This window comes from Ambystoma mexicanum, chromosome 14, assembly GCF_040938575.1.
Source record: "Ambystoma mexicanum isolate Mex_15411 chromosome 14, UKY_AmexF1_1, whole genome shotgun sequence".
Lineage (NCBI taxonomy): Eukaryota > Metazoa > Chordata > Amphibia > Caudata > Ambystomatidae > Ambystoma > Ambystoma mexicanum.
In genome coordinates, this window is record NC_090940.1 from 97449744 (window position 1) to 97474707 (window position 24964).

The 24964-nt window shown below is 48.5% G+C and overlaps 1 protein-coding gene across 5 annotated transcripts in view; it reads left to right on the forward strand.

Moving 5' to 3' along the window:
* The window catches only part of PCNX1 (pecanex 1), a 1666514-nt gene that overhangs the window by 1607945 nt on the left and 33605 nt on the right, over positions 1–24964 (forward strand). Inside the window, exon 34 of one of the 5 annotated variants that reach the window (XM_069638600.1) lies at positions 23768–23829. The exons of the other annotated variants lie outside the window; for them this stretch is intronic. Coding sequence (XP_069494701.1) covers positions 23768–23829 — 62 coding nt within the window. The remainder of the gene's footprint in view (positions 1–23767; positions 23830–24964) is intronic. 5 annotated transcript variants of the gene reach the window in all.

Consider the following 24964-nt stretch of genomic DNA (forward strand, 5'->3'; position numbering starts at 1 on the left):
TTGTGTTCTCATTGGTTCCCTGTATCTTTATCTACTCCTTCCATTCTGCCAACCTTTAGTCTAAAACTCCCTTTCTGCCATGACACTGCAAGAATTATATTTTTCTACCATTTAAGACTGCTAAATTACTGCACCTGGGACTTGCCCAGGCCTCACCTTGTCCCCAATAACCTTGGATTGAGTTGCTATTTGTCAGAGCTCCACACAGCCCTATTTTTCTGTTTTCAGCATTTGGAATTTTCCATTAATTTGTAATGCATGCTATAGCGTCCATTTTGGGAAGAATGGCGGCCTTTAGCTGTAGCATTTCTATGTCAGGGAGCTATATTCTGTGTTATTCATGTTGTACGCAATCTATGCATTTAGTTATGTTTGGGGTTTCCTAAATGAATGTGTGCAGTGTCACCTATTCTTGTAATCTTCAATTTTCAAAGGGCCTATTTCCTAATGTACCTTCCTGTAATAAGGGCAGTATGGCTGCCTCAATGGGCAATGCTTCTCACTTTAACAATATTGGACAGGAGGGTGAGGCATGCGCCATGAGTGACCTGTTCAGCTGTCCATCACCAGAAATGGAGGGGCAGGGGGTGGTAGTCAATTATTGTCTATTCTTCAAAGATGAATGAGAATCTCAGACTGGATCAAACTGTATTAATATTTTCGGTAACCCTTCCAGTTAGGCAAAAAGTCTTAAACTGTAACTCTGTGAGCCCCTAAATGTTTTGCTTTTTCTGAACTGATTCACTGACCTTTTTCTCTAGAAGGTTAAAATGTCCGACCTCCTTAAGGGAGATATTTTAGTTTTGTACACCCTGAGACACCTTGAGCCCCTTGGGGTGGGGGGGTTTAAAGTTATCCCATGTTTCCCTGGGTGAGTGCATTTGAACACAATTAGTCCACACACTTCTCCATAGCAAATATGCTATACTAAAAAATATACAAGTTTATTTTGTTACATAAATATACCTCTATTAGTTGTATAAGCACTTTAGTAATTACAATACATACAGTAAAAATACTTAATGTATTCTGAAAACAGTACATGTCCATTAATATACTTCACACCCATATACTAAAATATGGGTTCACTATCTAAGGATACAATATAGTGACAAGGTGGGAGGGGAACTGGAACCAGACACTATAACACACAATTACAAAACCTAGTGCCTGCACAAAAAACGTACATTATCATAAGACATCACGGATTCCTGTGTTTTGTAGATATACTATTTGCTGATAGGCACAGAACACTTGTCTACAAGGGGTGGGAAGAAAACAAAACCAGTCCTTCATGAAACCCTAGTGCCAACACTAACAAAACCACAGTATTTCAGCACTTCTGGGACATAGTATTATAGAAATACAAATGCACGCATTGCAGTTAATGGAGGTTCTAGAAGGGGGGGAAACAGGTTCTACCACAGCTAGAGGCCACCAAATAAAATCTAAATATTCTCTTAATGCTTCCATAGCAGTACACTTCAGGGTAAAAAAGTTAGTGTCGCCAAAAATAGCTAGTGTAAATTGTGGATCTCTTCAAATCATGGCTTTAACATCACTTAATTGCTGAAGAGGGAGCTCCCCCTGCCCTCTTCCCGTATCCTCCCTACCTGGCCCCACAACTGCTTACAGTGATGCTTAATATCATTGTGTATGTTTAAATAGTACTCTGCTTAGTTTGAGGCACTTGCCCCCTTAGGTTAATTTTACCTTTTGTTAGTCACCTTTTTTCTAAAAAGATTTTCTGTTTTGTCCCTAGTATATGTCCTACTTTTTGTCACCCACATAAAGTGGCTCACCATTTGTTCACATCTTTCCGCTATTATATAGGCCCCCTTCATTCTGTAAATGTTATTTTAGGTAATTTCTTTATGAAATTGACATCCCTGTTCTTCAGATAAATACAAATGTAAAATGTTCTTTCACATGTGATGACGTGAAGAGCATGACTTTGAAAATACATTAAAAAAATCAAAGGAAAGCACTACACTTCCAGCCGTTGTCCTAAAACTCACTGGACCCAAACTGGATGAAGAGAAAATGCCCAGTGTCAGGTAAGTACCCCCAAAGTCATTTTGGAAGCGTTTCAGGTGAGTAGAAAGTTCCCATAGAAGTAGATGAGGCAAAGTCAATAGGCAATCTGCGTGTATGGGGAAAAAGTCCTGGTTTTACTCCACAAGTGTGGATATGGCAGCAAAGGAGGAGGAGGACCAGAAGAGGTCCCAATGAAGATATACATTGGAGCTCTTCCTGAAGCACCGCAGATAGTGCTCCAATGTTAACCAATGGGACAATGCGGGTGACTCTTCTGAAAAATCTTCACTCCCCCTCTGACCACAGGAACCTCTGAGGGTGAGTACCGAGAATAACCAACTGTCCCAGGACCTATGGTGTTTGCTTTCAGAAATCCAGTTTTTATGAAGCAAAATCACCCAGTAAGCTTCTTTCCTAGGTGCGGTTTACAGGATGCAAGTCCCATGGATTGGAACCATGGGCCAAGACCTCCCCAATGATGGCAAAGAAGGCGTAGTAGCCTAAAGCCAGGGAATAGTCTAGGCCAAAAGGGGCACCCCAGCAAAACAGGATCTGCCTGCTCGGAGGACAAGAAGGAGCCCAGCCACAGAAGACTGGCTCACGAAAAAGACTATTGTGTAAGGGACAAGGACAGTCCCGAGGAGCAGATGAGGTTGGTTGGTAGTGTCAACACCCTTACAGGCAGCGGCAGCTTCCAGCGAGATTACCTTGTCAGTAAAATGCAAAGATGGTGGGGGGTGCTGTTGCGCAGCTATCCAAGATGGCCCCTGCCTGAAAGAGGTCCAGCAATGGCACTTAACGGCTAAAAAATCCTGTACTTATCCACGCTCCGGGACCAGAGAAACGACGAGGTGAAAGGAGCCCCCACATAATGGTGTAACATCGGCTTTGAATGTAACATAGAGCCGCAACCACGGCCCGTGGCTGTTCTGCATCCAGCCGAGGCCCGGGCAATGGGGATAGGGGCGACCCTTCCGGTGCAGTGCCACCGTGCTGTGAGGCGTATGCGACCCGCAGGAGGCAGCCGGAGAAGCCGTAACCTTGTCTGGCCATGACACAACACTGATACAACACAAGGTGAAGGAAGAGCCATGGAAAGCACCAGGGAGCAACCCTTGGCTGCAGCCGCGGAACAACCACTACGGACGGAGCGTGCCCAACCTTACCCAGTGGCGAGCTGCTCCGGACAGCGCCTGCATAGAGGGTACGCATCGGCCCCGCTCACTGAGAGCACACCACCACCAAACGCGGATGCCCTGCAACCTGAGGGGGGGGGGGGGGGGAGTTCATGAACGACCAAACAGATGACATAATCCCACGAAGGGAGTCAACTGAGCCCATCCTCTAAGGACCTAACATAAGGAGTGCAGGCCCCCTTGTCCCCGGGTAGCAGTGGAGTACGGTGGACAGCGGTGCTGGCCGGGAGAGTTAGAGGAGCCCTCGAATAGACCCAGCGTATTGCGAGACAGCACTCTCGCAGCGGCCCGGGACCGCCTAGAGTACAGAGTGGCAGGCTAAGTTAAGCCACACATGAAGAGGGAGACCGCATCATCGGAAGCACGTAGGGCCTGGCGCCACACAGCAACCCCGACAGACGGTGAGTGCAACACTGTTTGGGAACGCGAGTGGTGGCCATCCCCGCACCAGGGGGATTGGTGCACCACTGGAGTCCGTCCGGCCCCATATTTACTGCTTCCACCTGCCTGGAACCCCTGTGGCCCAGCCGGAAACGCGAGAGTCGCGGCGAGTGCCCACGCTGCCTAGAGAACTTGCCAGGCACCCTGGTCCGAGGGCGCTGGCGGCCAACATAAGCAGAACTAGGAGCCTCGCTGCCACTGGAGATGACACAAGGAGCGGAGGGAGGAGGCGTAGAGCTCACTAGCCCCAATACAGAAACCCAGATTGGGGGGGTGGCCAGCCGCTTGGACCACTGACGCTTTGATGCTCTGATTCACCTGGCCCACGAGCATACACAGACATTAATCTGCTCCCACCTCCTAATTAAGATCCTGCCCACACCTCGTGAAGCGGGTGGGCCACCTCGACACCACAGAGGTGTCGAACCGCTTACCTCCCTCTCCTCCCATCAGAGACCTGCAGCGGTCTTGAACCCCAAAAACTTGCAAACCCACGCAGCAGTGGGGGCTAGAAAAGCGCCACGTACCCGCTGTACCAGAACCACACACTGGGACGCTAACCTCTTGTCCCAGTGTACGAAGTCCAACCTGTTGAAGTGACGTGCAGGGCATGGGATCAGGTGGGCCAACTATTGGTGGCCTCCCCTCACTATCACCCTGACCTAACGATATATGATGTTACTGACATACCGCTTATCCACAAGTCGTTCAAGATACACTTTCAAAAACTGAGTACAGAGGCTGGGAGACTTGGTACAGGACAGGCAATTCGATCAATGGGATGAGCTTCGCCTTAGGGGGAACATAACGCAGTGACCCAACTCCAATATTATAGACTTGGAGGGATACTAAAAACTAAATGGCCCGAGTTCCCGCGCTCCCCACTCCCCCACCTGGCCCAACAATAAATTATTAAACACCTGACCTATAGTAAACTGGCTACATCCATATATAAACTGGTTAGAAGTGGGAAAGGGGAGAAACAGACGTACACAACCGCGTGGGAGACCTCGCTGGGTGTTGTGCTAAGCGAGGAACTGTGGAAGTACATATTTAGGATAACTCGCCACATCTCATTGAACCCCTGATATAGCTTGATTCATTATAAATTCCTTCATCAAATCTACTACTCCCCATTAAGACTAAGCAGATTTTACCCAGAGCGCCCCCGAGATGCAAAAGGTGCAGCAAAGAACTAGCTGATTTCTATCACGTGGCATGCGACTGCCCTCGTATCAGACCCTACTGGGAAAAGTTTGAGGCAGCAATAGCAAAAATGCTCCCCTCAACGTGAGCATACTCACCTGCATTGTGGCTCCTTGCTCTGATAGAGGATGGATCGTTGGGCGAAAAGAGACTGCTGGGAATGGCCTCGCGAGTCGCCAGATACGTGGTGGCCAGATCATGAGGCAAGGGCAGCCCCCTCACGTTTGCATCATGGCTAGAACATATGACAATGTGTGAAATCAGGGAAACAAGATGCACTGCAACATTACGGGCCACCAGCCGCCGTTCGACTACTGGCCACCATTCCACCAATATCAAACGTACGGCGCCCAACCTGTACAATCACCGGAAGTAAACGTTGCAAGGTTTACATAGACCGGTCAAGTGGAGACCGGAGGGTACTGGTCGTGAACGGCCAGGCTGTGAAACTGTGTGCTAATATTCGTGGGTCATGATATTTATTTGTATAGCGCACATCTGCTTGTGGAGCTGAAAGCAGTCTTACTTTTTAGAAGCATAAATAATACATATATAGATACAGTGCAGAGCATATATGCATATTTTCATACATTTGAGGTTATTTACATACAGTAGTGATATTTACATACAGTAGTGATAATGCAAGGGGACCGGTAGATGGGGGTAGGGGGTTAGTTAAACAGCGTGGTTTTGAGTACTCTACGGAAGGCATGTGTAGCAATCAAGACCCGGACCAGGGTTGGGTTGCTGAAATAATACTTTATTCAGGTGATTTTAAACTAATGAAAATATAGTCCATGAACTCCTTGAGAGTTACTCCACTCTTAGGCAGTCTTCCAGGTCTAGGATTAAGCCCTCCTAAGTCTCCTTGTTGTCCGGATAGGCCCACCAGTTGTTCCTTCTCTCCTCGTCCTCTTCGTATGACTAGGAAAATCAACAACAAACGCTGGATTAGTTCCCGGGCTTTTATAGGATGTGAGTGACTTGCTTCCCCCCCAATGGAAAGCTTCCCTGTCAATCAGACTTCTCATTGGCTGGTATTGCCATGTCCCGCCTCCTTTAAAGGCTGCCGTGGTTTCCCAGAGTGGCTGCTTCTGCTGCCTGCCCGAAGAGTCCCGCTCCCAGCCCACTCTATCCTGCGAGTCCCTCCCCCCCTTTGAAGTCTCTCCCTCTCGCCATGTGTGTCTGTCTCCGTGGCCGCCCCAGAGCGGCCCGCCCCGCCGAGCAAGCCGTCTCTCCCTTCCTGGTGGGGAGAGACGCTCGGCGGGCCGTGTGGGCCGGCTCCCCGCGACCGCCCGCACCTCCCGCGGGTTCGCCGTCACCAACCCGTCTCCCGGGCTGCAGGCCGCGGCTGCGTTACCCTTGGCGGGTTCAGGTAAGGCTGGACGGGAGGGGGCCGCTCCTTTCGTGTCGCGGCTCGTTGCCGCGATCCCGTAGAGTCCCGGGGATAGCGGGCGGGACGGGGCTGCGTTCTCTGGATCGCGGCCCCATGCCGCGATCCCGCGGAGTCCCGCTACCCCTCCCGGCACCCCCTCCACTCCGGTCCCTTTCTCACAGCATGGTATGATTTTTCGTTCCTTAGGGCGGTGGGGGAGTGCGTTCCAATTTTTGGGTGCTAGGTGTTGAAAGCTGGACTCTCCGGCTTTGCTTCTTTTGGATGTGGGTTCGTGGGTCTGGTTAGTCAGGTGTGACCGGGTGGGTCTGGTGGATGTATTAAGGGTGATTCTTTCAGAAAGATAGGGCGGAGCATTGGCAGAGAGGCATCTGTGGGTGATGGCCATGGATTTGAATAGTATGCGTTCATTTATGGGTAACCAGTGAGATTCTTTTCTGGCTTGGGAGATGTGCTCCCTTTTTGGTATGCTTAGGGCGGCTCGTAGAGCATTGTTTTGTGTGACTTGCATGTTTTTAATGTTTTGTGCAGACGTGCCCAGGAAGAGGGCATTGCAGTAGTCCAGTTTGGTACCTACCGTGGCTCTGGCTACAGCCAGGCAGTTTTTAGAGGATAGGAAGGTTTTAACAGCATTAATTACCTTAGTGGTAAGTGCTGCAGAGGAGGCTATGGCATTGACTTGCCGTGTCGTGGAGTCCAGATATACTCCTAGCGTTTTTACAGCAGTGGGACTGTGATAGTGGAGTTGTCTACTTTAAAGGATTTGTATTGTGACGGGAGTTTGTTTAATGTTTCTTTGGTGCCAACTAGTGGGATCTCTGTTTTGTCCCCGTTAAGGCAGAGGCCGTTGGCTGCCATCCAAGTTTAGATAGCTGTGTGTATCTTGGTTAATGCTGCGGCGTCTTGTTCATAGACACCTGTGAGAGGGAGCAGGACTTGTGTGTCGTCAGCATAGTTGGTGTAAGCTATGTGGCGATGGTCCAAGTCATTGAACAGTGGGAGGGTGAAGATGTTGTATAAGGTGGGTGCAGTGCAGGAACCTTGTGGGATGCCACAGTGGATAGTGATGGGGGTAGCGTTAGCAGATTCAGAAAAGACTTTCATAAGTCGACCCTCAAGGAAGGATTTGACCCAAGGGATGGCTTCGGGCGAAAAATGAGCTTCATTTTTGAGTTGCGTGCCTAGAATGTCATGGTTCACCAAGTCAAAGGCAGCAGATAGGTCTAAGAATAGCAGGAGTGCTGGTTTGCCTTGGTCCATGATGTCATTGAGTTGAATTTTAAGATCTAGTAGGGCCGATTCGGTCCCATGTCTGGGGCGGAAGCCGGATTGCCTTTTTCCTAAAATGTGATGTTCTACCAGGTAATGCTGTATTTGTGTGTAGGCAACTTTATCTAGGATCTTGAGCAGGAAGGGAACAGTTGTGATGGGTCTATAGTTGTTGGCATTTTCCGGATCTACAGTGGGGTTCTTGAGAAGAGAGCGCACCCAGGCTTCTTTGAGGCTGGTTGGGACTGAGTTTGTGTTGAAGGATGCATTGATGAAGGATTGGAGAAATGGTGCTAATGTTTCAACGCAGTCTTTAACTAGTTTAGCCGGGCAGACGTCGCCTTTACAATTGGAAGGTTTGATTCTATTGACAATATCAACTACCTCTTTTTCTGTGACTTCTCTGAATTAAAAAGGTGTAATGTGATTAGTCTTTTTGTTCTCAGTCATAATTTCATTGTGAGATGCTGCTAGGATTTGCTGAGTGAGATTTTTGTGATGGTCTAGGATTTTAGCTTGGAGGAGTTAGATTTTTTTTAGGAGGGCGGATTGTATGGTGTTACAGCAGGCTTGGTCCTTGACAATCTCTTGGGACTTAGTGGCCGGTGTGGAGAGTTCCTTGAAGATGGCGAAGTTCTCTTTGGATTCTGAGGTGGCGTTGGTGATTCTTTCATTATAGGACGCGGATTTGGCTGCTATGATGCTTTTTTTTGTTTTGGGTGGCCAGTGATTTATAGGAAGATAGTGAAGAAGCGTTGGGCGCATTTTGACATAAGTTTAGGGCTTTATGCTTTTTGGTTCGTAGTTCTTTTAGTTCTGGTGAGAACCAGGTATTAGTGTTTGGAATTTTTGGATTTTTTCTTTTGTAGGGGGACGTTGATGTCTATGGCAGTGCTAATGGTGGATTTGTAGATATCTGCCAGTGCAGCTGGGTCCGATGTGGCATGGAGGTTGTTTGTGAGGGAGTCTAGGCAGGTTAAAATGCTTTCTTTGGTGAGGTTCTTGGCGCTTCTGGCCAAGGCTAGCAGTGCGGGCTTGATTTTTTTTACCGAGTTGTTCGGTGTAGGGATGAGGAAGTGAATGAGAAAGTGGTCGGACCATGGGGTGGGCGTGATGGAGCTGATGTCGATGTCACAATTATGATCAGCTATCCAGTCAAGAGTGCGTCCTTTGTTGTGGGTAGGATGGAGTACTTTTTATTCAAAGCCCCTTTCTTGATCAGCTTGTGCTAACGTAGTGGATGGTCTATCTTTCTGGTCGAGGAGTCCCAAGTTAAAGTCTCCTAGGAGAATGGTTTTGGTAGTAGTTTTGAGGTTTTCCCCTAGTAGGTGTGCGAGGTTGTCTTGGAAGTCCAGTATCGGGCCTGGTGGGCGATGTACTAGATTAAAGGTGATAGTGGTGTTGGGAGAGAGTGCGATCTTGGCGGATAGAGAGTCAGTTATCCCCTAGTTTGGAGGAAATGTGTCTTATTTCTAGGTGCTCTTTGACTATGAGTGCCAATTCCCGACCTGAAGACAGTGTTCTGTCCTGTCTGAGGATGGAGTATCCAGATGAGATGGCAGGGCCGGGTGCATTGTGTAGCCAGGTTTCGGTGATGGCGAGAATGTCGAGGTTGGTAAGGTGGTCATGAATTTCAGTAGTGTGGGCGGGGAGGGATCTGGCATTGATTATGACCAGTACTTGCTGAATTAATGTTTCCTGAACGAGTTACCATTGAGCTGCGTAAGGGGAGGGGGTGGCACGGTGGGTGGTGTGGAGAGGGGAATGGGGAAGGCCTGTTGGTTAGTTGTGACATGAAAGTTTTACACACAAAAAATGCAAAGATGGTGGCTGGACAGCCCGGGCACTGTCCCAGCACAGAAGGCCTAATCCTGCACACAAGTGGGATCAGCAGGAGGACAGCAGCCACCCAGGATGAATGTCCAGAAGCAGAAAACCCAAACCGGAGATCAACCCAGGACACAGCATTCAGCCAGTATGGCCACATTAGGTTCTTAAACTGCAGAAACAGTGGGAAATGGCTGAAAATCATTCAGCAGGTTAGCAATAGTAAAAGCTTTTTCTAAAAAATAACAGTATAAGCTACCCTGAGCTTAGGAAAGACCATTTGGTTGGCCTGCCGAGGGACATAGACTGCTTTAAATGAGTAAAAGTTAATATGTAGGCTGCCATGTCTGCTCACAAAGAGCCCAAATGGGCAGAACGGGAACATCTGGGTGGTCCCCCTGAACACAGGAATTCACCAAAATTGTAGGAATGGGAGACTGGGTGTAGGACTTACAAAACTACATTAGTGGCTCAATGGCTCCCAGAAAGTGTATATTGGACTACCAGTGCTGTAGAATTGCTTGTTGCACCCTTGATGAAGCCAAACCTACATGACAGCTGTCACAAACCTTCTCCCTAAAACCAATGCAGGATGATACAATCACCCTAGTGCACAAATGGGGGCTTAAGAAGAACCCCTTGTCCCGAGAGCCTTATTGGCGGCCCAGGACGTACTCCACTTCACTAGAAGTCCCTCTGACCACCCAAATATAAGTCAGTGATCCAAAAATAAAGAGGGGAAAAATAATTGCAAGGACCCTAAAAAGCACCTACTGAATTTTCCAAACTACTGTGTGCTTGCCCTGCGTCACTTAATACAGAACTGCACTCTTCCCCAGCGTCGGGTCATCTTTGGCCCATCATCACCTCTGGTAACTGTAAGGAACTCCTGTGGCAACAGTAAAGGCACTCAAGTGATCACAGTTCAAGGGTGTTTATTAAACTGTAAATGCAGGGTGGAAAAACGCCTAACCTAAACTAAGATGGGAGCAAGCTTCGACCATCAAATGCAAATCAGGCACTCCTTGTGGCCTTGTCAAAATAAAAAGGCCTATACTAAGAAAACCCTATTGCCAATCCTTACTCTAAATACAAAAGGAAGTGTGGGATAATGTTTTCAATAAAGAAAGAAGTGTTCACAAAATAATAAATCAGGATGTGATTGCCAGGGGTCTCCCTTCCCCACGTTTTCAGCACTACACTACACTTATCTGCTTGGTATTAGGTAACCCACCTTTTGGTATAGGTCTGTACTACACACGTGTGTAGTGTGGCTGAGCAACCAGGCCTATCTCAAGATGGGTAAATGTGAAAATGTGAGCTGTAGCAATGAAATTTGCAAATGCAAGTACACTTAGGGTTTCAGTTATAACTAGTTATTTATTTAACATCCATTTTTAAATAAGTGTTCTTTAAAAGGGCAAGATATGCAACACTGTAAATCTGCTTTAAAATACTTTTCAGAATCGAGCAAGTTAGTGGATACGCTCCTTACAAACTTCCTACACCCTGAGGTGACTTCATTCACAATGACAGTAATGGCATTTATATATCACTAGTTCTACTTTGCAGATTCTGAGGTTGCAAAAAGGAAAGCTTTAAGGAAGGAAAGGGTTAAACAGGTTCTCAGTATATATGAGGACAGCTAAATCTTACAATGAAATCTAGACGAGCCTTTCCCAGCAGTAACAGTCTAAAACAAGCTACCACCTCTGAGGGACAAACAATATCAAAGTCAATGGGCTGGAAGAGTCTGCAGGGACTTCCCTGGACAGCCAGTGTCAATTGGAACAGAGTCTATGGAGCTGAGGCACTTCTTAGATAAAAGGTCTTGCACAAAGTTAGAGGGTTTGTAGAAAAATCACTTGTAGGGTCACAAGCTGTTGAAAAGCAGAGTCGGAATCCACTCTAAGTGTAAGCCACTGCAAGTCTCAACTGCGAAAAGCACAGCTCAAAGACACTGAGGTAAGTACCCCAAGTCTAAACAGTACCTCTGGTTTGAAGAAGAGTTGTGCAGCTGGATTCTGTCCTGTTGCAGCGATACAGACCCTGGGTTCATGAGCCTCAGTCGTGGGGACAAGAGGGAGGATGTCTGGAGGGCTCCTGCAGCGGCAATTTGGAGGTTGTGGGCAGCTACGTGCTCTTTTTCGGTTCAGCAGCACTTTGCGGTTTCAGTGCTTTGCAAACAGCACCGTCGCGAATCTGGGATATCGGTTGGACTTCCTTCACTCCTTGGCTCCTGCACTCTGGTGAGGGGACTCGAGCTCTGGTCATCCTGCTTCTTAGAGGGTCCTTAGGAGACTCCTGGAGCTCCTGACCGGATTTCAGACGTTGCACTAGACTATGGATTTCTCAACCCCTGGCACTCGGTTCTTGCAGCAGCAAAGAAGTGCAGCCAGTCGGGGAAGATGGTCCAGTGGAGTTAGTCTCAGGGTTAGTTGCTCCCACTAACTCAAGGGAAGAAGTCGTCCCTTCCGGAGCTTCTCTGTCTCGAAGTGAAAAAGGAGTTTCAGCACAGCACCAGGGCTTCACCAGGTAATTCAAAGGTCCAGGAGGATGCAGTAAGCTTAGTTTGCGGTTTCTTCAGGTGTTTCTCCCAGTGGTCGACTCTGACTCTAGTCCCAAAATCCTCACCTTTTAAACAGGTTTCTCCCATTCACGCACAACCTAGGCTGTCAATCACACAGCATGGTGGCTGTCTGAAAGGACAGTCAGCCAACCAGGACTGGTTGCATTCAGGCATTCCTAGAGACAGAGGACAGGGGAGTTTCAGGAACCTCCCTCACATCCTGTCTTTCCAGACACACTGGAGCCAGAGGCGGCATTCAGTGCTGAAGCCTGCCAAAGGCAAAACGAACAAAGGGCTCAAACCTGGCTCAACGCACATAATACAACCCAAGAAAGACCTCACAAACAGAAAATGCTGAAAAAAGAAGACAGGGGGGTAGGGGGGTTGGGGGCAGCCTTTTGACGAAATGGTCACCCATGCGTGCTATACTGCAGCTGAGGATTCAACCTGCAGTAGAAAAACACAATGGTAGGAAAATGAAACCACTGCCACCAGCCATTTAAAGTCACGGGGGTAACATAAATAATGTTACATGAGCATGTAGGATAAGGGGCTACTAGGCAACCCCCCCCCCCCCCACCCCCAGAACTCCACATAAGATGGTGTGTGCTGGACCTACAAAGAGAAAAGATAAGTAAAGTCAATTTAACTTTACTATTCTTGAAAACAGTAGTTCACACAAGAAAAGGTATTCATACCTCATGAGAAATCTAAAGGATTTCTCTGTGACAATGCACTGACGGTGCTGTGTGTCACCATGCAAAAGGTAGATGCCTATGGAGTTTGTCAGACTCCAAAAACAGAGCAGACACATAATCCAAATCGGGTCAAAACACATGAGAGAGTGAGAAAACGGTGGATCACTCCAGGGTTAAAATTAAAAAGTCCTACAGTGCAGCAAAAGAGCTGGGGGTCTCTTAAGGATGAAGGGAATTAGCACAGAAATGAGAATTCTTCCGAATAGTCGGTCAGAGACTTTCGACGGTACAGTGGATTTTACAGGACCCCTGTAGGAATACTTTGACCCCTCTTTGCCTCTTCCCAAGGCCTTCTGAATACAGTAGTATCTTATCATCGGGTAATCGCCCAGAGTTTCCTGCATGAGCACCCATGTGCTGCCGGACGCCTCTGTTGCGGTCCTTGCCCCCTCACCCCCCCCAACCCCCTTTCTCAATAGTTCCTTTAAACCTTTTCAAAGTTCAAATTAGCTGCTTGCTACTTTTTGTTCAATACAGTTCGGTTTCTTATCGACTCTCCCCTTGACTCACCGGTTGAGATGAACCGCTTGGCTTTCTTCTCCTTCGAGTCAAGGCTGGTACCACGGAGTACAGCACCTCTCCCTGGCTGGGTCATCAGCAGAGAAAGGTCTTGTGTACTATTAACTCCTGCTGCAACACATGCTGTCCTTTGTTTGCGGTCTTATGTTTCCATCTGCAGCGGTTTCACAGGCCTTGGTCGGAAAGGGCAAGATCGATTCTCTTCGTGTTACCCCCTCGGTATGTGCCATCTTTCGCCTCCTTTTGCCGGTGGGCGGAGTCAGGCGAGTGCATGCTCCTGGGCCGCGCCCTGCATGCCCCTAAATTTAAAGGGGAAGGTTTTTTTTGGAGAAAAAGGTTCCGTCTCCCGTCCCTAGCGAGGGACGCCCATACAGTATGGAGGAAAGGGGACTATGGACTAAGAGTACGTTAGTCAATGCAGTGAGTAACTATTAATTTCCAATCCTTCCTTTCCTGCCTAGCAGACATACTGGAGCTACTCTATATTACCATTGACAGAGCTAAGCAATGCATTGTTCCAATGCAACTTTGTTACCTCCAAGGAAACAAGGGAAAAAAGCCAGTGTCCAAACTAGCGAGTCTTGGGTGGATGGTGTGTTGTATAATCCAGTTAAAAAGAAAGCAAACGTATCTCCTGGCTGTTTAGGCTGATTCTCACGAGGAAAGTTCTCTCCAGCAACCAGGTTTCCAAATGCGACTGGCTGAAATATCTACCACAGCTACATCGAGATCCATCCACTCCTTGTACAGGCCTTTCTGATTCAACAATTGCCAGGCATCCCTCAGGAATCTTTGGATAGTTTGTCGTTTTCTCCCGTTGGGAAGCTGCTACAAGAGGTCTTGTCTAAGCTTATAATCTGGACAGGATGCTTCGCTGGAGATGGGGGAAGTCCCTGCTTTATCCACTCCTTATTCACAAGCGACTCACATTTGAGGCCCTCCATTGAATCGAAGACTGCTTTTTTTGTGCAGAGAATTCTTAGTGTGCAAGGCCGCTGCATTCGAAACTCTGAGGAAGTCTTGACTGGAAAAGCTTTTTTTATGAATATGTAAATTGAATAAAAAAGTTATCAAAACTACTTTTTCGATAAGAAATGTTCATGACGCAAACTACTGGCTGGTAGTTTATTTTTTGTGTTTGATCTGGAAAATAGCTTGGCTGGAACACTATTACAGCAAATAAATGTTTTATCTCCACGCAGTCTCATCACATTTGGCTTGCATTACTTTTACAGACTCATCATTGTATATTTGGTTGTAGGAAATATTTTCATTGCTCCAAAAAGGATGTTTTTTTTTAAGTTGTGTTGCTAAGGTTACAGTAATGTGTTTGAGGGCGATTTGCTTTTTGCAACTCTTACCCTCTGTCCTAAGCCTCCCAGCACTACTGCTGGACTCACTGGAGTTGTCTTCGTTGACTTTGAAGGTGAAGGAGACTTTCTTTATCTTGCCTCCTGCATTTGTTTTTGTTCTGGTGACACTGGGCCCTTCTTCTAAGGTTCCAGTGTGAGGAGACCCCTCCCCTTTGTTTTGGCGTTCATGATTATCTATGGAAGCACCCACCACCTTACGTGGCATGCTGCTAGGGACCCCTAGGGTCCCTTTTGCAATATCTTTTTTGGTTCACTGGTTAGACCTTGGACCTGCCTGTACAGGAGTGGTCATCCTTTTACCTTTTGCATTACAGGATATCTTACATTGAGCGCTGTGCAGACACTGTCCCCTTCTCTTTGTTCTACATAGCTTTTTTGTAACTTTCCAGCCATCCTTGGAACAGGCTGATAGCAGTCATTACCTTTTTACCTTTTTTCTTGATGCATTATACTGGGCTGCCTTTTTAGTCTTGATAATACACTTGAGGGGACCAAATATTCAAAGTGGCCTCCCCATATGTTTGAAGTGATGTTCAAGATGGCCTACTCATACGTCCTGTCCCCTTTCTGCCATCCTTGTGAACGTCCCCCAACATGGGGACAGTACCGGAACTTTTGGCAGTGAAAAATTGGGCTTCCCCTGAGTTCCTTTTTCCACATGGACGGTGTCGGACCGAGCAGCTAGCCACAGCGACTTTCTTAACTTTACGCTTGATCCCTGTTTTGTTTTTCAATCATCTTCACCTCCCTTCGGGGCCTTGCCTCCCCCGGCGCATCCCGACTGTATGTCGGCTGCAGGAGGATTCACGAGATCTGCATCCTGCGACCGCTTGTTCCCAGCTTCGGAGGTAGATCTTCCACACTTCTCCTCCAGCTCACCTTAAAGACTTTGTCTCTAGGACCTCACGTCAGGACAAGGTAGGCCCTTTATTCAGCACAGAGACTCCTAACTAGGGTTTCCTTCAGGCAATGGTTCCTTGGATTCAGGTTCTGGCAGGCCTGAGGCCTCTAAGGCTACTGGCTCTCAAGCAGAGGGGGCTGGGGGATATTCCGGGCAATTAGAGGGCAAACAAGAGGCCATCAAGGGAGCTGGGGGGCCCTACTGGGCTGTCCTCGTAGGGGCAGTCAGGTTTGTCCTCCTCATCCCCAAGGGGCAAAGGATAGTCTTGTTCTATCTCCAAGAGTCAGTCCTTAGCATGATCCAGCACGACTACCGACACAGGTGCCAAGGGCGCACAGCCTACCAAAGCTACCCCTCAGGTCATGGGTCCGGGCGATTCAACTACCAGCTAGCTGGCTGAGGGCTCAGCGCCTACCAGAGGGATGTCTAAGATCAACTCTTTTGTTTTGGGTTTAGGGCACAAGGCGGGTCCTCGCATGTCTGTGCCTGCACGTGGCTCGGGGCCTTCGTGCCCTCTCACTCAGAGCATGGCGGATAAGCACGTTGTGGAGCCTGCTAGGATGGCGGCCATCTTGGATTTGAGTCAGGGCCCTCCTGTGCTCTCGCCCATTGAATGGACCTTGCAAGAATTTCCCAGTCCCCTACCCTCTGGAAGCTGTGGCGATCTATATGGTACAGGCGGCTGGTCTCCTCAGGGATACAAATACCCACTGCAGCCTAACGGCTACACGCGTTGCACGCCTCAGTGCTTTGATCAGGAGCGGAGACCCAGTGCTTTGGAGGGCCAGCCCCCTATGGACCTGGTGGCTTTCGAGGACCACTTCTTTGAGCACTTCCTCCTCCTCATGCGTTACTCACAGATGACGGGGCTGCTCCAGGACATAGTGAAGGAGGTGATCCCCTGATTTTACCTCTTCCACCTCTGGGCCCTCCACCTGTTCCTCCAGCACTGCCAGTGCCTGCCCCTCCCCTGGTACAGGCCTTGCCGGTCATCCAGATCCCTCTGCCTCCTCTTGTACCACAAACGCCTCCTCCTCAGCCGTTGGACCGGTCTTCGGTTCTGGGCCAACGGGGGAACCATGCTGGCACATGTGTCCCAGGGCCCAGACTACCCTTGGTCTGTAAAAAAGGGGGTGGGGCAGACGATGACGGCGATGACGCTCAGGGCGATGAACCCTCAGCATCTGTTAAGGCTTTTCATTGCCGCCTTCATGGTCTTGCAGAGTTATTGAGGGTCCCACTACCCGAGGAAGCCCCCAGATGTTGAGTGCTAGCAGAGGTTTTCGGTAAACGCACCAGGAGGCGTTCTGGCATTCCGCTCCAGAATGATGTCCTGCAGGTGGCAAAAAAGGTCTGGGAGAAGCCCAGGGCCAACGCCCAGATGAACAAGAAGTTGGACAGCTGGTTCAGACTGATGGATGGGGTGCTGGTCCTACTGGCCTCCCACCCTCAGCCGCACTCTTCATAAGTCGGCCCCCAGAGTGATCACAAAATGCCAGGTGCCGGTGGCTGCCCACCTATGTCTACGGAGCATGCGTGTATTCCCATACCTTGGCGACTGGCTCATCCGGGCCCGCTCGCAGGAGTTGGCAGTCAGACTCACAGAGATGACTGTCCAGCTACTGACGGATCTGGGATTCTTCATCTTAAGGCCTGCTTAACACCATCGCAAACGCACTGCTCCTAGTAGCCAGTTTTAATACGGTGTCCTGCCTGGTTTCCCCCTTGGGGGGAGTGCGGGTGGCGGAAGGGTAGTGGACATTCAAGGAAAGGTGCAGCGGTTGTCGTCGATGAAGAGATGCCAGAGGAGAAGTATCTCCATATCAACATCCTGGAGCTATGGGCAGTGTTCTAGGCCCTCAAGTCGTTCCTTCCATCCCTGAAGGACAAGGTGGTGAGGATCTTTACGACAACAACCCCACCATGTTCTACATCAGGAAACTGGGGCACTCGATCCCCAGCGCTCTCCAAGGAAGCGCAAGACTTGTGGCGATGGGCCGTCGGACACGAAATGTTCCTAGCCCCTCTTCACCTAGCGGGAATCAAACACCATTGCAGACTCCCTCAGCAGGGAATTGCGCTCCTGCCACAAGTGGAAACTTCAGCAGGAAAAGGTGGACTGCATTTTGGTGGGGCAGGCCCTAGATCGATTTGTTTGCAAAGGCGGTGAACTCCAAATGTCAGATGTTTGCCAGCAGATTCCACCACCCGAGGAGTGTGGGGGGTACGTTCTCCTTCCTGTGGGAAGGGCTGTTTCTGTACACGTTTCCTCCATTGCCTCTCCTGCTACGAGTCATCAACACACACTGTGCCAATGCAGGATGATACTCATCGTCCCGGCGTGGCTGAGGCAGATTTGGTACCTGGACCTTCTCAGCGTCGCCTCCGGTCAAGCTGCCAGTGGCACCGGATCTTTTCACCAGAGAAGGAGGCGCAATCCGACATCACGACCCAGGATTGCTGAACCTGAGGGCTTGGCTCCTGCAGCCCTAGAATTTGGAGGATATGAGTTGCCAGCAGACTGCAAGGAGGTCCTCGCAAAAGCCAGGGCGTCGTCGACCTTGAAGTGCTACGGTCACAACTGGAAGCTTTTCGCTTCGTGGTGCTGGTCACAGAATATTACCCCTTTGAGGGTCACGTCCCCACAATCCTGCGTAACTTGCTATCTTTGGCCAAGGCCTGACTGGCACACACCTCCATCAAGGTACATCTAGCGGCTATCTCACGCTACACCAGGTTGCCAGGAAGATCTTCGATTTGGTCTCATCGACTTGTCAAGGAGTTTCTCAAAGGCCTTTTCAGATCTTTCCAGCTGGTAAAGGCTCCTGCCCTGGCGTGGGAACTTAACGTGGTTCTGACAAGGCTCATGGGGGCTCCCTTTGAGCCACTGCATCAGGCCCTGTTCAAGGTCCTCTCGTGGAAAACGGCTTTCCTGGTGGCCGTCACCTCTGCCAGGAGGGTAGGTGAGATCCAGGCCCTATCCTCCAAACAACCATACCTGACTTTGCACAAATCAAGGGTGGTGCTACGTGCGCTACCCTTCTTCATTCCAAAGGTTTGTTCGGAATTCCACCTCAATAAGCCTTTGGTGTTAACTGGGTTTTTTTCCCGAAATCTTCATCGCCGGCGGAAAGGGCCTTGCATTTGCTGGACGTTGCTTGTGTCCAGAAGTTCTACGTCACACGCACAAAGAATTATCAGAGGACTTAACAGCTGTTCGTGAACTTTGGTCCTGTGACCATGGGAAGGCCTTGTCCAAGACTTCCATTAGAAGGTGGCTCTCCTGCTGCATCACGCACTGTCATCGGTTGGCTAACCTACCTCTGCTCAGCTGTCCGAGAGCCCACTCCTCCAGAGTGATCGCTGCGACGACGTTCCTGTCTGGTGTGCCCCTGCTCTACATCTGCAGGGCTGCTACATGGAGGTCCACTCACACCTTAACGTAATTCTACTGCGTCGACAAGGATTCCAGGGAGGAGTCCAGAGTCAGCCAAGCACTGCTACGCAACCTGTTTGCTTGAGATGAGTCTGTTCCAGGGGTACGTGTAATTGCTTCTGTTCAGCCTTGCCATCGCCCATGTAATGTTGTACTGCTATGTATTCGTTATTCATGGGCATGTGAATCCATGCTAGACCCATGCTGGATAACAATAGTTAGAGGTAAGTAACTTAAACCTTCTCCCTAATTTGGTGAATGCATCTATTGTTTGAATAACAACTTGTGATTCTAAAGTAGTGTGCAACCTATAGTGGGTTACCGGACTGAGTTGTGTATTGTAAAGGTGTCGAAGAAGGAATCTGACCCAATGGTGGCATATTGGTTGCTATAGACTTTTATTGTAGTGAAATGAAACTCACTATCGCCATCTGTAAGAGGGGTTTCCCTGCCTAAAACAAATACTAACAAATCTGTAAGAATGTCCATTGAAATCAAAGGGCACCGTTGTCTCTCTTACCCAACTTCTCCCTTACACTGCAACTAAAGAATAATATAAACCAACAGAAAGTTCCTTTTCCTGGAGAATGACTCTCTTCCCTTATACAGGTGGTGTTCCCACAATGTCCTCTTGTTAAAGGATGCCTAGAGGCACATGCAGTTGAAACCTTCGACCTCATCCTTGAGCTACAACTCAATGTCCTAGCTACACTACGGAGTCCTTGCTCCATGAGGCTTCCGGCCCCTTGCTCTCCATGGCCATCCCACCGAACTATGCGATCTACACGTCAGATTGGCTAGATGGGATAGGAGGGGGAATAGCTCTCATAGCCAAATCCTCCTTTAAAATCAAGACCTACCCACTGCCATCCACCCCACGGTACGAAATGCTACTCCTGAGGTTGACCACTGACCCTCAAACCACATTTAACTGGCGTTTGATCAACAGGCAACCAAACGGTCCCAGCCTCCCTGACCTTGACATCCCGCTCCGGATCACACCACTTATGAAACCCCTCACCAAATGCATCATCCTAGGAGACCTCAATCTCTGATATAATGATGCCACTGACCCCAGAGCAACTGTCCTTGCAGCTGCTCTCAGCAACATGACCTTCACCCAACTCTTAACGGACCCCACCCATTCCAAAGGACGCATCCTGGATTGAATACTCGTGGCCAATGCAAACATCAACCTATCTTGCATTGAACCGATTCTGTGGTCTGATCACCTCCTCATCCTCTTCAATCTCTCCCTGTCGAAGCTCCATAAAACCCTTCCTATTCCACTGAGCCCTAGTCATGTCTGCAACACATGCAATCTGAAGCATGAGGATCTAAAATCTTCTCTCCTCGCTTCACTCGGCACCAATGCCCCATCCCAAACACACACTGCTCACAACCTGGCCAACCATTCTCATGCCGTCCTGCTCCAGGCAGTCGACTGGCATGCTCCTATCAAATCTAATGTTCCTAAACCTCACAAAGCCAACAACACCTGGTTTTCCTAGGAATCGGTCCTCCTAAGCAGGGAAAAAAGAGCTTAAGAACATCTATGCAAAAACACTCAGACACTCAACACTGCAGTCTTTAACAAGAAAGCGGTCTTCACCTGCATATCTAATAGTTACGATAGAATCGCTAATTCAAGCTCCAACAGTAAAGAATTGTTTGCAATTCTCAGAGAACTGAAAACTCCCATCCCATCTATCGCTGGGACGCGTTCTGACGCCCTCACTCATAAAATGGAATCACTACTAACTAAAATCACTGCTAAAAAGGGCCTACTCGCTAACAACGCACCTGCGCCTAACCCGGAGGCCCCCCATTATAGGGGTCCTCACCACCAATACCCCCCTTTTCACTGTTAGCCAAGTCACCCAGGAGCGCGTAGGCACCTCTATTAGGACGCTTAAACCCACAAATTGCAAAGGCGACTCTTGTCCAGCCCACATAGTGAAGCTCTGTGCTCCTTCACTTACTCCCAAAATCAGAGTTTGCAAACGCATCTTTCTCTACGAGCATAGTGCCCTCCACCATCAAATCTACCTGGGTTACACCCCTATTAAAAAAAGAAGAAAAAAAAACTCCCTGGACCCCTCAATCCCCACCAACTACCACAGTACCGTTCCCAATTCCAGCAGTTCTTGGAGAATAACCATCTTCTAGGCAAAAGGCAATCTGGATTTCGCCCTAAGCACAGTACAGGAACAGCCTTACTGGACTTATACAAATGCACTCCATCCGTGATTCCAGCAAACTAGCTGTCCTCCTCCTGCTTGATCTCTCTGTGGCTTTCGACCTTCACAATCACATCATGTGCCAACACCTCAGCCGGCACTTCCATTTCTCCCCAGAAGCCACCCTGTGGATCAGATCCTTTCTTAGTGGTTAAACCACACGTATGTTCATAGGGGAAATCTACAGCTGATGCCATTCCTGCCCTGCTCTGCATGCCGCAAGAATCTTGTCTCTCGCCCACCCTCTACAACACCTACACAAACCCCTTTTTGATCTCCTCGATGCTGGAGGGATCATTTACACCAACTTTGCGATGACACAAATTCTTCTCTCTCACGGGTGATCATAAATCGTGACACTGGCAAAATAGTTTACAGCACAATTCAGAATTGGATGGCCACGCATAACTTAGGCCTCCAATGATGAAATAAAATGTGCTCATCATCATTGGCTCCCCACTCAGTTTTAGACACTTTCTTCTTTTTGCATTGACAGCAGGCACATCCATCCTTGTGCTTGAACAAATTAAAACTCTGGGAGTATACCTGGAAGCAGACCTATCCCTGTCCAGACACATTAATGCCCTGGCATCAGCCACCGCCTACACAACCAGACTTCTCTCGAGTAGACAGTTCCTCTCACTGAGCAACTGTCTCACACTTGCACAAGCACTGATCCTCTCGAAACTCGAATATTGCTCGAGTATGCTCGTCTGCCAACCTGTCCAAACTCCAGCTACTCCAAAATAAAGCCTAGGCTCTGCCCTCAGCCTCAAACACTCTGACCACATCTCAACCACCAGACATGAATCCCACTGGCTCCCCGTCAAATCCAGAGTAGAATTCAAAACCCTGTCCATCACACACCACTGCATTTACATTGAGGCCCCCCTGTATCTCAATTGCATTACCCAAATTGCCCATGTGCGTGCACCTGGATCTAGCTCCACCATCTCGCTGTGTACCCTGCGGCACAAGAGCAAAAGAGCAGGTGGAGTCAGCTTCTGCGTCACGGCACCCGCACTCTAGATCTCACTGCCTGCCCTTGTCAGAAACAATCATTCCCCACCTTCAAAAAAACATGTTTAGACCCAGTTATTTGATAAATAAGTAACTGTTGTCCTCAGTCTCATAACCAGGCGACTGACTACCATGTGTCTTGTTCTGTGCACCTTTGTATTGTACCATCGCCGTGATACCTTCAGGTCTGGGCGTTTCAAAAATGTAAAAATAAATACAAATACAATAAATGACTTCCTTCACCTGGCTTGTAGTTCCAACACCGTGTACAGTTAACTTTCTGGGCCAGGAGAATGACTCTTTTCCTGGTACCATTCTGCCCTCTCAAATATAGTTCACAAGAAGGCTAGGGGGAATGATTCTCTTCCCCTGGCGTTTCTTCAGTGTACTTTAAAGGATTCACTTTCCTCACCAGAAAAATGTCTCTCTTCTCTGTTTTTTTTGGAGTTCTTTTTCAACTTTGGTTTTATCTTGACACTCTTTCACTATCTTGGGGTCCCAGACCCTTCTCTGGTAGTCAGTGGGCTTATATATTTGCCACTGGTCTACGGAAGATTTCCTTTTATCCATTCTTCACCTGGTTTGGGGTCCCTGACACTTGATGGCCCCCTGACAGACCTCACACTTGCCCCGGCGTGAAGCAGAGACCTCTGTACTCTTCCCCCTCTGCCTCCCATATCCCTAGCGGTCTGCCTATGCTTCCCGTTACCTTCCTGGACTTGCTTGCACAGAGCTGTTCTCCCCAGGTACTAGGAGCAGTCTCCTTCCCGCTTCCTGCAGCGATCTGCTTCGTTACTGCTACTGCAGCGGCTCTGCGGGTTGTGGCTCCTTGCAGTCTCGGCACCTTTCGGGGACCACGCGGTCCACCTCCTCCTGGAGGTCAATGCCACTGCCTCGCTGGCTTTCCACTGGGCTCAGTCCTGCCGACGCAGGACCCGTCAAGGACTCCCTAAGCCACTCGCCGGTGTCCTCTGCCGGTCCAGTGCAGACTTCGGATCTCGCGGCCTCTCCAACAGGGAAGGAAGACGCAGAGTCCTTCTGTTTCCTCTTCGTAGGGCTTACTGTGCCCCAGCGTAACGTCAACGCATGTCAATGGCTCCTTGGTGTTGCTCATGCCTCCTTTGAGCCACCTCGTCTCAGTACTAGCACAGTCAGTAATCCTACTGATTTCTGTGCTCTTCTTCGTCCTAGTATTTTCTGTCTTGGCTGTACCCCAGGTACTACAGAAATACATTGGTCTCTCAGTATAGTGGTTTGGAATTGAGGGGGGGTGTTAAGGAATGTGGGGTTATGATGTTGTTCAATGGGTTGTACCCTAATTGATCGTCCTTGTCCCCATGTGGGAGTCACTCTCCCGCATGAAACCACACCTAGAGGGACTATCGGCTAGCAGCCTCACCACCCTATCCTCATGGAAATGGGTTCCCATTTGGGGGGACTGGACAAGAGTAGGTGAATCGTCACAGTATTTGAATAAAGTATTTGTACTTAACTTGAAATATTTAAAGTGTGCCTTAGTGAAGTATTCTAGTAACTGAGTGTTATTTGTATAACTTATCTACATGGGTCTTTTCCTTATCAGGTCTTCGAAGTGTTAACTGGAAAACACAACAGTGCCCCTTCCTCCTTAGTTCCGCCTTGCAGGTTGGTCAACGCTACTTAAGAGAGTTGCTTTTTCTCAACTGGGTTATAAATAGCCTTGCTTAACCTTAAGCTGGCTTTTACAAGTCCTACTCCAGGTGGTGATTTTGGAAAATGGTTAGAGAGTTTGACTGAAGACCACCTATGGTAGGGCTGTAGAAGACTCCCCTTTAATATACAGGGCTCCAACTCTTAGTATAGGCCTGAACTACTCAAAACGTTTGGTAGCAATGGCTGAGCAGCCGGGCTTGGTCTGGGAGGGAGAAGGGCTGTAGTAGAGTACAAAGACATTTGAGCACAGAAACAGTCAAGAAGACACACACTTGCAGGTATATATAAATATAAGTATTTATTTTACAAACTAGGCCATGTCAAGTTCACTTGACGATTCAGGTAAGAGAAAATGTATACATGTATATAGTAAGACATTTGCAGGTGTAACTCAATTTGATAGTAAACCTTAAAATAGAATTCAGGTAAGGGAAAGAGTTTCTTCAGGTTAGCATGAGTATTAATCGACCAACAATCACTGGAGGATAATACTGGTACGTAAAATTACTGTACACACACTTGTAGAAGAGGTTGCAAGCAATCCAAGGTAAGTAACATCACTCTGGCAGTTAAATTCAGAATCCCGGTTCCACAAAATAATTCATTAACCAAACCCAACACAGAGCAGGAAAGACTTGCATTAAATTCTCAGAGGCCTTAGGCTTTAAAAGTCCATCCCTATCTATTTATGAGTTTCTCAGAGTCAGATTGGTGAGCAAAACAGGTAGACACAAGCTGTAGAATGTCGAGAGTTCCAGAGGAAGGGTTGTAGCAAGTAAGTTCACTTCTTTGTTGACACGGGTGAGGGGGGTTCAGGGACTTTGTAGAAGGCTCCCTGTAAGGACACAGGCATTAGACCTGGACAAGCGTGTATGGGGAAACCTCCCAAACACACAAATCAGCACTCCAGCAACAGCAAAGCAACTCTAGGTAAGTTATACCAAGAGTCTCTCAGTACCTTAAACGCGAAGAAGATGATGCATCATGATGGCCCCACGATGCAGCAGACCGGTCACTGGATCCTTGATCAGGCAGATGGAAGAAGGGACACTCGAGTGAATCTTGCAGCAGTTGAGTGGAGAGGCCT